Source organism: Xenopus tropicalis, chromosome 10 (genome assembly GCF_000004195.4).
Source record: "Xenopus tropicalis strain Nigerian chromosome 10, UCB_Xtro_10.0, whole genome shotgun sequence".
Lineage (NCBI taxonomy): Eukaryota > Metazoa > Chordata > Amphibia > Anura > Pipidae > Xenopus > Xenopus tropicalis.
Window position 1 is genome coordinate 2,107,823 of NC_030686.2, and position 13,324 is coordinate 2,121,146.

At 47.8% G+C, this 13,324-nt stretch overlaps 1 protein-coding gene across 3 annotated transcripts in view; it reads left to right on the top strand.

Moving 5' to 3' along the window:
- chrna4 (cholinergic receptor, nicotinic alpha 4) overlaps positions 1 to 13,324 on the top strand; it is a 33,522-nt gene that overhangs the window by 18,743 nt on the left and 1,455 nt on the right. For all 3 annotated transcript variants that reach the window (XM_031893967.1, XM_031893966.1, NM_001113843.1), the window contains 2 exon segments: positions 578 to 687; positions 9,834 to 11,214. In XM_031893967.1, the coding sequence (XP_031749827.1) occupies positions 578 to 687; positions 9,834 to 11,214 (1,491 nt within the window).

Genomic DNA, 13,324 nt, shown 5'->3' on the forward strand with positions numbered 1-13,324 from the left:
GAAGCAATTGGAGGAGTTATAGGGAGGGGGTATATGGAGCAATGGGAGGAGTTATAGGGAGGGGTATATGGAGCAATGGGAGGAGTTATAGGGAGGGGTATATGGAGCAATGGGAGGAGTTATCGGGAGGGGTATATAGAGTAATGGGAGGAGTTATAGGGAGGGGTATATGGAGCAATGGGAGGAGTTATAGGGAGGGGTATATGGAGCAATGGGAGGAGTTATCGGAGGGGTATATAGAGTAATGGGAGGAGTTATAGGGAGGGGTATATGGAGCAATTGGAGGAGTTATAGGGAGGGGTATATGGAGCAATGGGAGGAGTTATAGGGAGGGGTATATGGAGCAATGGGAGGAGTTATAGGGAGGGGTATATGGAGCAATGGGAGGAGTTATAGGGAGGGGTATATGGAGCAATGGGAGGAGTATTAGGGGGAGGTCTATGACATTATGGGCAGTTAAACAGAGTGATATGATATAGATTATTAATTAATTGGCTATATTATCTATCAGCCGACCCGGTGCAACCTGTAAACTCTCCCCCGTGCCCCTCACTCAGTCTCCCCCTTTGCTCCCCAGGAGTGGCACGACTACAAGCTGCGCTGGGACCCCCTGGAGTATGAGAACGTCACATCCATCCGGATCCCCTCGGAGCTGATCTGGCGGCCGGACATTGTCCTGTATAACAAGTAAGGGCTGCGGAGCTTTGTGCATTGGGAAATGGGGGGGCTATGGCAATGAGATGGGGGGGCCCCCATACTGTGACTCTCCCACAGTCCCTAATCCCCCTGTACATATTTATATATATATAGACACCGGGGTCTGTGGAATAAATACTCACGGAACTGGTAAAAATAACAAAAACACAGGAAATGAGCTTAAATAGGGCAAAATATAAATTGAGTCAACCTGAAAACATCAGAGAAGTCACAGGGGGAATATGACTCCTTCCTTCCCCCCCAGCCATAATATTACCTGCCCCCCGGGGGTATAATGAGGCTGGCTTAGTAAATAGAATATTTCCCCATCACTAGGTCTGTCCCGCTGCTTCTGCTTGTGGGCTGAGCCCCGTCCAATGCCCATAGGTTAAAGCTAGTTGCTCCCACAGAGAGCTCTCATTGTTGTATTGGGAATACAGGTATGGGACCCGTTATCCAGAATGCTCGGGACCAAGGGTATTCCGGATAAGGGGTCTTTCCGTAATTTGGATCTTCAGTCTATTAAAAAATAAATAAATCATCAATTGAACTCAATAAGATTATTTTGCATCCAGTAACGATTAATTATATCTCAGTTTGGGCCGAATACAAAGCGCTGTTTTATTTTTTACAGAGAAAAAGGAAATCAGGTTTAAAAATCTGAATTATTTGATTAAAATGGGGTCTATGGGAGAGGGGCTTTCCGTAATTCGGAGCTTTCTGGATATTGGGTTTTCCGGATAAGGGATCCCATACCTGTATTCCATTATTTCCAAATAGAGTGTGTAGGTGCTCCACCCTTTGGGGTACAGGGTCCATTATGTTTGGGGTAAGATTATTACATGGGGGTTGGGGTTGGTGGGTTGGGTGTTAAAGGGGTTATTTATTTTTGTATGATGTAGAGAGTAATATTGTGAGACAATTTGCAATTGGTCTTCATTTTTTATTATTTAATGTTTTAGTTTATTTTGTTTCAACAGCTATCTGGTTGCTAGGGTCCAAATGACCTTAGCAACCAGGGAGTGGTTTGAATGAGAGATTGATATATGAATAGGAGAGGGGCTGAACAGGAAAATGTGTTATATAAAATGGATATATATATATATATATATATATATAGCCTCACAGAGAAAATGCTTTTGGTTGCCGGGGTCAGTGACCCCCATTTTACAGATGCAAATAATTAAAAAACAATAATAAATAAATAATGAAGACCAATTGAAAAGTTGCTTAGAATTGGCTGTTCTATAACTCGATATACATACAGTTACCTTAAAGGTGACCCCCCCCCCTTTTGCCAGATGGTCTCATTGGCTACAGAAATGACTTCAAGTCTAACAGTAGAAACAGCTCAGATGGAATTTGCTGCAATTTCCCAGGAATTCAGGAGTCGCATCTCGGCGGTGATTGGAAAACCACAGGTGGGAAAAGGGAATGAGGGACTTGGTGGCTGAAAGCCCATAAATAAAATGAAGCTCCTGATTGGAGCCTCTCCCTGTGGCTCCGAGACCCCAAGGGCCCCCCTCGTTATCCTCCCATTGTCTCTGTTGTTATATAAATGGGGCAGTAAATCAATTTGTCTCTGGGAAGAAAAGCAGCGGCCGCTCCTATAAAGGCTACGGAAAAACTGATTTATCCTGTGCCCAAATCTACTCTCTATCAGGGATTTGCTGCCCGGGGCCCCGGGTTCGATTCTGCCCAGAGCGTTATACGTAGGATGATATATCCAAAATTCCAAATATCTTTAATTAAATTGATTCGATACATAATGATTATTATGGGTTGGACAAGGGTTTGCTAAAATGTAAAATAAACTGGGGGGGGGGCAAATGATACACCAGGCAGGGCAAGTAGAGGAATCAGTGGCAGAAACAGGGGGTTATACTGCCAATCTATAGGGCAATAGTGAGACCTTTCCTGGCATATTGGGTTCAGGTTTGGAGGCCCAGCCTGCAGGTAGGTATGAATAAAATGTCTGGGGGGGGGGGGCAACTGGGCTTATTTATGGTCTTAGTAACAGAGAATATTATTGGAGTATTCCAATATAGTCAGTGATTGGTCAACAGGGAGGTATTTCTGCTAATGAAATGGGGCGACACCCAGGGGCACAATATGGAGTTGGGGGGAGGAAGCCTGAAAGGGATAAGGAGGTAAATATACAAATGGAACAGCCTTCCGGCAGGGGTGGTAGGGGCTAATTCACTTATGGAAACAATGGACAGATACAGAGTATCCAGGCAGCCAAACCCTGGCAACTAAACAGCACGTCAATGAGTTTCACACAACAAGGGGTTAAGGGACTCATTTGTGTGCGGCGAGTTTACAGAATCCCAGTCCCTTGTTAGCGAAGCCACATACATTGTTGGGGGGATTAGTCTGGGGGGGTGTTTTTAATCCCTTGTTATTCCTGATGCGCCACCATAGTAAATCCCCCCTGGTTGGTAATTAAACTGCTGCTTGAGTCGTACAGTCAGTTAATGGGTCGGACAGGACCAATAGGGCTCATTTATCAGCACTGGGCAAATTGCTCATGGGCAGTAACCCATGGCAACCAATCAATCACCTGGGCAAATTTGCCCAGTGTTGATAAATGAGCCCCAGTGTTTTATGGCTGCAGGTGATGATGGGAATTGTAGTCCAACAACATCTCCCACTCCCCGGATTATTTGCCCCCCAGCCTTCCCGTCACACTCAGAGATTCTCCCCCTTTAATGAGTTAAACAACTTTCCCTGCACATTTCCTCGCTCCGTTCTGCTTCCGTCATTAAAATTCTGCTGTAATTAAAGCTGTAAAAAAGCCAAAGTGGTGATAATTGTGCTCCGGCGGCAGCCGCTGAGTGGGCTTTGTGTTAGGGAAGGCTGCGCCGGGGGGGGCAGGGATGGGGGTAAGTGGGCACCGGGGAATTATTATCCCTGCACAGGTGAGGCTTTAGATTGTAAGCTCTGTGGGACATTCCCTCAACTTCCCCACCATAATTTGTATTTATAGGGCACTGAGGGAATGGGCTCAGTTATGGGGAAAGGCTGGCCCAGTTGGGATTGGTTACACTGGGGAAGGGGCAGTTAAGGGGGGGGGGTCACTATATATAAATATATAAGGGGGGGGCAGTAATGAAATAGAGAAAGTACAGGGAAGAGCGACTAAGCTGATAAAGGGAATGGGCTCAGTTATGGGGAAAGGCTGGCCCAGTTGGGATTGGTTACACTGGGGAAGGGGCAGTTAAGGGGGGGTCACTATATATAAATATATAAGGGGGGGGCAGTAATGAAATAGAGAAAGTACAGGGAAGAGCGACTAAGCTGATAAAGGGAATGGGCTCAGTTATGGGGAAAGGCTGGCCCAGTTGGGATTGGTTACACTGGGGGGGGGGGGGCAGTTAAGGGGGGGTCACTATATATAAATATATAAGGGGGGGGCAGTAATGAAATAGAGAAAGTACAGGGAAGAGCGACTAAGCTGATAAAGGGAATGGGCTCAGTTATGGGGAAAGGCTGGCCCAGTTGGGATTGGTTACACTGGGGGGGGGGCAGTTAAGGGGGGGGGTCACTATATATAAATATATAAGGGGGGGCAGTAATGAAATAGAGAAAGTACAGGGAAGAGCGACTAAGCTGATAAAGGGAATGGGCTCAGTTATGGGGAAAGGCTGGCCCAGTTGGGATTGGTTACACTGGGGAAGGGGCAGTTAAGGGGGGTCACTATATATAAATATATAAGGGGGGGCAGTAATGAAATAGAGAAAGTACAGGGAAGAGCGACTAAGCTGATAAAGGGAATGGGCTCAGTTATGGGGAAAGGCTGGCCCAGTTGGGATTGGTTACACTGGGGGGGGGGCAGTTAAGGGGGGGGGGTCACTATATATAAATATATAAGGGGGGGCAGTAATGAAATAGAGAAAGTACAGGGAAGAGCGACTAAGCTGATAAAGGGAATGGGCTCAGTTATGGGGAAAGGCTGGCCCAGTTGGGATTGGTTACACTGGGGGGGGGGCAGTTAAGGGGGGGGGTCACTATATATAAATATATAAGGGGGGGCAGTAATGAAATAGAGAAAGTACAGGGAAGAGCGACTAAGCTGATAAAGGGAATGGGCTCAGTTATGGGGAAAGGCTGGCCCAGTTGGGACTGGTTACACTGGGGGGGGGCAGTTAAGGGGGGGTCACTATATATAAATATATAAGGGGGGGCAGTAATGAAATAGAGAAAGTACAGGGAAGAGCGACTAAGCTGATAAAGGGAATGGGCTCAGTTATGGGGAAAGGCTGGCCCAGTTGGGATTGGTTACACTGGGGAAGGGGCAGTTAAGGGGGGGGGGGTCACTATATATAAATATATAAGGGGGGGCAGTAATGAAATAGAGAAAGTACAGGGAAGAGCGACTAAGCTGATAAAGGGAATGGGCTCAGTTATGGGAAAGGCTGGCCCAGTTGGGATTGGTTACACTGGGGAAGGGGCAGTTAAGGGGGGGTCACTATATATAAATATATAAGGGGGGGCAGTAATGAAATAGAGAAAGTACAGGGAAGAGCGACTAAGCTGATAAAGGGAATGGGCTCAGTTATGGGGAAAGGCTGGCCCAGTTGGGATTGGTTACACTGGGGGGGGGCAGTTAAGGGGGGGCACTATATATAAATATATAAGGGGGGGCAGTAATGAAATAGAGAAAGTACAGGGAAGAGCGACTAAGCTGATAAAGGGAATGGGCTCAGTTATGGGGAAAGGCTGGCCCAGTTGGGATTGGTTACACTGGGGAAGGGGCAGTTAAGGGGGGGGGGTCACTATATATAAATATATAAGGGGGGGCAGTAATGAAATAGAGAAAGTACAGGGAAGAGCGACTAAGCTGATAAAGGGAATGGGCTCAGTTATGGGGAAAGGCTGGCCCAGTTGGGATTGGTTACACTGGGGAAGGGGCAGTTAAGGGGGGGGGGGTCACTATATATAAATATATAAGGGGGGGCAGTAATGAAATAGAGAAAGTACAGGGAAGAGCGACTAAGCTGATAAAGGGAATGGGCTCAGTTATGGGGAAAGGCTGGCCCAGTTGGGATTGGTTACACTGGGGGGGGGGGCAGTTAAGGGGGGGTCACTATATATAAATATATAAGGGGGGGGGCAGTAATGAAATAGAGAAAGTACAGGGAAGAGCGACTAAGCTGATAAAGGGAATGGGCTCAGTTATGGGGAAAGGCTGGCCCAGTTGGGATTGGTTACACTGGGGGGGGCAGTTAAGGGGGGGGGTCACTATATATAAATATATAAGGGGGGCGCAGTGTTTGTGGTGATACTCGGGACTGATATGCGCTGCGGTGTAATTACCCTCCCGGTGCCCTTGCTCGGTGCCAAATCAGAAGATGAAATGACCCAGTTTCGCCGGCTTCTCCCTGTGACTCAATATTTGCCTCCCCCCCCCCCCCCCGGGTGCATTTAGCTAAGTGGGACTAATGCGTCTACCCTGTCGCATTACCAGGGGCCCCTGCAGGAGCCGCAGCTATTTATAGTGACTCCATTCAGCCCTTCTGTGAACCTTCCTCGGGGGCCACAGAGAGACCCCACAGACTGGCATCTGAGTGGGGGTCACTGGGGTGGGAGGAGGCAAGAGCGGAGGCTGCAGGTAGGTAGGGAGGGGGTAGAAGCTGAGATCTACCATTAAAGGGGCAGTTCACTTTTAAATGATCTTTTACTACTATCTAGATTTGCAATTGGTCGTCATTTTTCGTGTTTTTTTTTTTAGTTATTAACTAAACTATGCGGTTGCTAGGATCTTATTTACCTTAGCAACCAGGCAGTTGTTTGAATATAAATAGGGGGGGTTCACCTTTAAGTTAACTGTGAGTAAGTTATAGAACGGCCAATTCTAAGCAACTTTTCAATTGGTCTTCCTTATTTATTTGTTATAGTTTTTTTAATTATTTGCCTTCTTCTTCATCTTCAAATGGGGGTCGCTGACCCCGGCAGCCAAAAAAACTACTGATATGTGAGGCTCCAGTTTTATTGTTTATTGTTTTATTATTTTCATATACCAGTCTCTCATCCAAACCACTCCCTGGTTGCTAAGGTAACTTGGACCCTAGCGACCAAATAGCTGCTAAAACCCCAAACTGAAAATGAAATAACTAAAAAACTACAAATAATAAAAAATGAAGACCAATTGCAAATTTTCTCAGAATATGACTCCCTACATCATACTCCCAGCAGCCCCGGTGTTACAGTAGAGCCTTTATTATACTGAGTAATTTACTATATACCAGGGGGCGCTGCCCTCCTTCCAAGCGTTGAGCCCCTCATCTGTTAAAGGGCAAGGCGCCATCGGATACCAGTCGCTCTTCCGCCCCCAGGGCAGATTGTATGTAACTTCTAAAAGGGGTCACTGATGCGTGTGGACGCGGAGAGCAGAAAGGAACAACCAGCAGTTCCTATAAATAACCAATGGGTATGAATATTTTATACGAAGGCAGCCAATCAGATGCCTGAGATTTACCAAGGGGGTGACATTAGAGCGAGACAGAGGGTGAGGAAGAATGAAAGTGGGGGCAGAAGAGCTTACAATCTAATGGTGTGAGATGCCCTTGTAGGGTGGCATAAGGGGCAGAAACACGAGAGTAGTGACTGTGCCCAATGCCGACTACATAGGGTGAGAAAGAGAAGGGCATGGAGGCAGATGGAAGGAACTGGCCTATTGAGTGCAAATGGAATGCCTCTACCTATCGCCACCTGCTGGCTGCAAGCAACAAAGCGGCGGATAAACAGACTTCCATCCGTCTGAGAAGCTCTTTAACGCACCATTGCTGCAGCTTCTCACTCAAAGTGCCAGTTCTGCTGCTGTGATACATTTTTTCCATTAAGGCGAATGGGGAGGCGGAGCAGAACCCAAGTGTTTGAGGGGGCAGAAGGGCAAATAATCAGAATGCGGCGTCACGCGCCCAATACGCGCTCAGAAACTCGTTTCATCTTGATACATGGCCCTTGTGATTCTCCCGGGCCCCCCCGGCACTTGGCCAAATCTGGGAGAAAATTGCCTCGGCTCGTTAGCTGCAAAATGATGGCAATCTCGTAATCGCCGGCCCGGCCGTAGGGACCCAACCTTTAGCCGAGCCGGTTAAATGGAGCTAATGAATAAAGATGCCTCCGCTGATCATAAACTGAAAGGGAGAAACGTCTTCATCTGACAGAATAATTCAACTTTAATGGACTTAAAGTCATACCGACACTTTCCACATTTATACAGAAGCACTTACTGCTACTAAAGCATCTCCTGGCCTTTCCCCAGCCCCCCAATACTCACAGCGCCTGATACATACAGCGCCAATTCCATGTATAATACCCCAGAACCCACAGCAGGATAAATACAGTGCCAATTCCATGTATAATACCCCAGAACCCACAGCGGGATAAATACAGTGCCAATTCCATGTATAATACTCCAGAACCCACAGCAGGATAAATACAGTGCCAATTCCATGTATAATACCCCAGAACCCACAGCAGGATAAATACAGTGCCAATTCCATGTATAATACCCCAGAACCCACAGCAGGATAAATACAGTGCCAATTCCATGTATAATACCCCAGAACCCACAGCAGGATAAATACAGTGCCAATTCCATGTATAATACCCCAGAACCCACAGCAGATAAATACAGTGCCAATTCCATGTATAATACCCCAGAACCCACAGCGGGATAAATACAGTGCCAATTCCGTGTATAATACTCCAGAACCCACAGCGGGATAAATACAGTGCCAATTCCATGTATAATACCCCAGAACCCACAGCAGGATAAATACAGTGCCAATTCCATGTATAATACCCCAGAACCCACAGCAGGATAAATACAGTGCCAATTCCATGTATAATACCCCAGAACCCACAGCAGGATAAATACAGTGCCAATTCCATGTATAATACCCCAGAACCCACAGCAGGATAAATACAGTGCCAATTCCATGTATAATACCCCAGAACCCACAGCAGATAAATACAGTGCCAATTCCATGTATAATACCCCAGAACCCACAGCAGATAAATACAGTGCCAATTCCATGTATAATACCCCAGAACCCACAGCAGGATAAATACAGTGCCAATTCCATGTATAATACCCCAGAACCCACAGCAGATAAATACAGTGCCAATTCCATGTATAATACCCCAGAACCCACAGCAGATAAATAAAGTGCCAATTCCATGTATAATACCCAGAACCCACAGCAGATAAATAAAGTGCCAATTCCATGTATAATACCCCAGAACCCACAGCAGGATAAATACAGTGCCAATTCCATGTATAATACCCCAGAACCCACAGCAGGATAAATACAGTGCCAATTCCATGTATAATACCCCAGAACCCACAGCAGGATAAATACAGTGCCAATTCCATGTATAATACCCCAGAACCCACAGCAGGATAAATACAGTGCCAATTCCATGTATAATACCCCAGAACCCACAGCAGATAAATACAGTGCCAATTCCATGTATAATACCCCAGAACCCACAGCAGGATAAATACAGTGCCAATTCCATGTATAATACCCCAGAACCCACAGCAGGATAAATACAGTGCCAATTCCATGTATAATACCCAGAACCCACAGCAGGATAAATACAGTGCCAATTCCATGTATAATACCCCAGAACCCACAGCAGGATAAATACAGTGCCAATTCCATGTATAATACCCCAGAACCCACAGCAGGATAAATACAGTGCCAATTCCATGTATAATACCCCAGAACACACGGTAGCATATATTATAGTGTAATTCTCCTGGGTTAGTGAATTCTTTTCAGCCAATCTTATCTCTCACTTTAGGTTTATATTTAAGTCTGAGACTGTTATTAGGGCACAAGCTATTTTTGATCTAGGGGAATTTGGGTTTTTTGGAGTTGGAGAAAGCTGTAGCCAGTTAAAGTATTAGAACTCCACTGGGCCGGAGCAAGTAATCCATTGGGGCTTTTGAACATTCGTAAAAGAGGTAAGTGCAAAGCTCAAGAGAAAAGACAACAAAACGTGTTGCGATGTACGAGTTTTAATGAAAATGCCCAAATTAACCCAATTTGTGATACATATCTTGGGATGATACATAGAAACTGGTTACTAATCCCATTGTCCCTCTTGTTTCTCCCAAGTGCCGACGGGGACTTTGCCGTGACCCATCTCACAAAGGCTCATCTCTTCCACGATGGTCGGATCAAGTGGACACCACCAGCCATCTACAAGAGCTCCTGCAGCATCGACGTCACCTTCTTCCCCTTCGACCAGCAGAACTGCACCATGAAGTTTGGCTCTTGGACTTATGACCGAGCCAAGATAGACTTGATCAGCATGCATAGCCACGTTGACCAGCTGGACTATTGGGAAAGTGGTGAATGGGTAATTGTCAACGCGGTGGGCAACTATAATATCAAGAAATATGAGTGTTGCACGGAGATTTATTCCGACATCACCTATTCCTTCATCATAAGACGTCTCCCCTTGTTCTACACCATCAACCTCATCATCCCGTGTCTCCTGATCTCCTGTCTCACCGTGTTGGTCTTCTACCTCCCTTCTGAGTGTGGAGAGAAGATCACGCTCTGTATATCAGTGCTGCTTTCCTTGACTGTCTTCCTCCTCCTCATCACCGAGATCATTCCTTCGACGTCTCTGGTCATCCCTTTGATTGGAGAGTACCTGCTCTTCACCATGATCTTCGTGACTCTCTCCATCATCATCACCGTCTTTGTGCTGAACGTGCACCACAGATCTCCGCGCACACACACCATGCCAGCCTGGGTCCGTAGGACATTCCTGGATGTGGTTCCTCGAGTGCTCTTCATGAAGAGACCAGCGAAAGACAATTGCAAGAAATTAATAGAGTCCCTGCATGCAAGAAGCTTCAACCCCCCACCCAGGCTTTGGTCTGAGGCCGAGATCGAGCCGGCATTTGCCAGTTCGTCATCCGCTAGCCCCACTAGCCAACGACCATCTCCAACGTCTTCCTGTTGCCATCAGCTGGAGCAGTCGCCCAACGCTCAAGTCTTTTGCAAGTCCCCATCAGGGCAGTATTCCATGTTGTGTGAGGAATCTGCCCTAACCAGTTGCCCTTCTCCAAAGCCTGAGACTAAGCTACTGTCCGAGGCCCAGCCAAATTTGATGCCCAAGGTGCGTTCTGTAAGCGTGCAGCAGATGTACACCCCCAAGGAGGCCAATGAAGGTGCCGTCCGCTGCCGATCGAGGAGCATTCAGTATTGCTTCCTGCATGAAGATTTCTCCCAGGCTAATGGCCAGGCTAGCAGTTCCCCAGTAGCCCAAAAAGGCAATGGGAATGAGCCACAGCCTTCCAGCCACACCTCTCCTTGTACGTGTAAGCCCAAAAGCCAGGAGAAGCCAGTAGACCCAAGTCAAGGTGCCAAAACAGTCAATGCCAAAGAACACCACGTGCTGCTAATGTCCCCCTCGCTCAAGTTGGCTATAGAGGGGGTGCACTACATCGCGGACCACCTGAGAGCAGAGGATGCCGACTTCTCGGTGAGTATTCCTATCGCGGTTCCCCTTTAAATGATCTTATTCTCCCATAAAATGGAGGAATGGAGAGGATGAATGAGAACCAATATGGCAGCTCCCAGTCATTTGTATTAAATAACTAAGCAATGAGTTGGAATGGAAGGTCGGCCCAATGGAGAGTTTCCCCTTGTCTGAACTTCATATGACATCTGTAAGTGTATGGGGGGGGGGGTAGCGCTCCTGCCGGAACCCATTACCCCAGTCTGTGAGGGGGGGGGGGTCTATAGGATGAGGGGGCGGCGGAATTCTCTGTACTGAGAAGATATGAAATTACATGAGTCGCCTCCGGCAGTGACAGGAAAATGGATCCGGACTGTTTGCATGTGATGTTACTGCTGATGCGGCATTCCGGCCAATAATTATAGGGTTCCGCTAAATACTCAAATGTATTCATTATTATCTAATTAGTGCCTCTAATTAGTGCCTCTAATGGCCGTTATTAAGCATCAATATTCTGTATCATAGGATGGAATTCTGGTCCCCTGGTTATGGGGTTCCCTACCCAGAGAGGGGGAATGAGTGATACATTGGGGGTGGGGAGGGAAGGGGATCTCACCATCAGCATAGGATGGGGTTCCTTACTGTAAGGGCAGTCAGGTTATGGGATTCCCTACCCAGAGAGGGGGAATGAGTGATACATTGGGGGTGGGGAGGAAAGGAGATCTCACCATCAGCATAGGAAGGGGTTCCTTACAGTAAGGGCAGTCAGGTTATGGGATTCCCTACCCAGAGAGGGGGAATGAGTGATACATTGGGGGTGGGGAGGAAAGGGGATCTCACCATCAGCATAGGAAGAGTTCCTTACTGTAAGGGCAGTCAGGTTATGGGATTCCCTACCAAGAGAGGGGGAATGAGTGATACATTGGGGGTGGGGAGGAAAGGGGATCTCACCATCAGCATAGGAAGGGGTTCCTTTCTGTAAGGGCAGTCAGGTTATGGGATTCCCTACCAAGAGAGGGGGAATGAGTGATACATTGGGGGTGGGGAGGAAAGGGGATCTCACCATCAGCATAGGAAGGGGTTCCTTACTGTAAGGGCAGTCAGGTTATGGGATTCCCTACCAAGAGAGGGGGAATGAGTGATACATTGGGGGTGGGGAGGAAAGGGGATCTCACCATCAGCATAGGAAGGGGCTCCTTACTGTAAGGGCAGTCAGGTTATGGGATTCCCTACCAAGAGAGGGGGAATGAGTGATACATTGGGGGTGGGGAGGAAAGGGGATCTCACCATCAGCATAGGAAGGGGTTCCTTACTGTAAGGGCAGTCAGGTTATGGGGTTCCCTACCAAGAGAGGGGGAATGAGTGATACATTGGGGGTGGGGGGGGGAAGGAGATCTCACCATCAGCATAGGAAGGGCAGTCAGGTTATGGGGTTCCCTACCAAGAGAGGGGGAATGAGTGATACATTGGGGGTGGGGAGGAAAGGGGATCTCACCATCAGCATAGGAAGGGAGAATTTGAGATTCACCAGGCAGGGAACAAATAATACTGCTCTAGGGCTTCCCATATCAGGCCCCTCGGGGGCTGTTGCTAAGGGCCCAGTAACTAAGAGGGGCTCAGTTGGAGAGGAAGGCTGGCCCTTTGTGGCCCACTAGCCGGATGAGTCGGCCATGACAGGCACAAGCTGGGCTCCCAGATAAGGCGCTGCTATAAGTGGCCCCCAGCCTGCAATCATTCCGCCTCTGTAAGTGGCTCTTATCTATCCTGTGCCTGTCAGACCCTCCTCCTCCTCTCAGCCCCCTGCCTTGCTCTTCAGATACCCTTCTGCCCTCCTTACTATGCTGAGCGTGACTGTCCCCCCGGCCCCCCGGCCCCCCGGCCCCCCCATATCTGCTGCACCTCCGGATTAAAGGAGAACTGTCACCGCCAATAAGTCAGACTCCATTTATCTGCGGAGACATCTCCCCGGCTCTTCCATTTGTATCTGCCCCCCCCCCCTTACCTGTAAGTACAGCCACTTATCTGCCCTCACTGTACCCCCCTGTGTCATTATCCCTGGCTCTACAGGGGCCACTGCCCCCCCCCTTACCTGTAAGTACAGCCACTTATCTGCCCTTACTGTACCCCCCTGTGT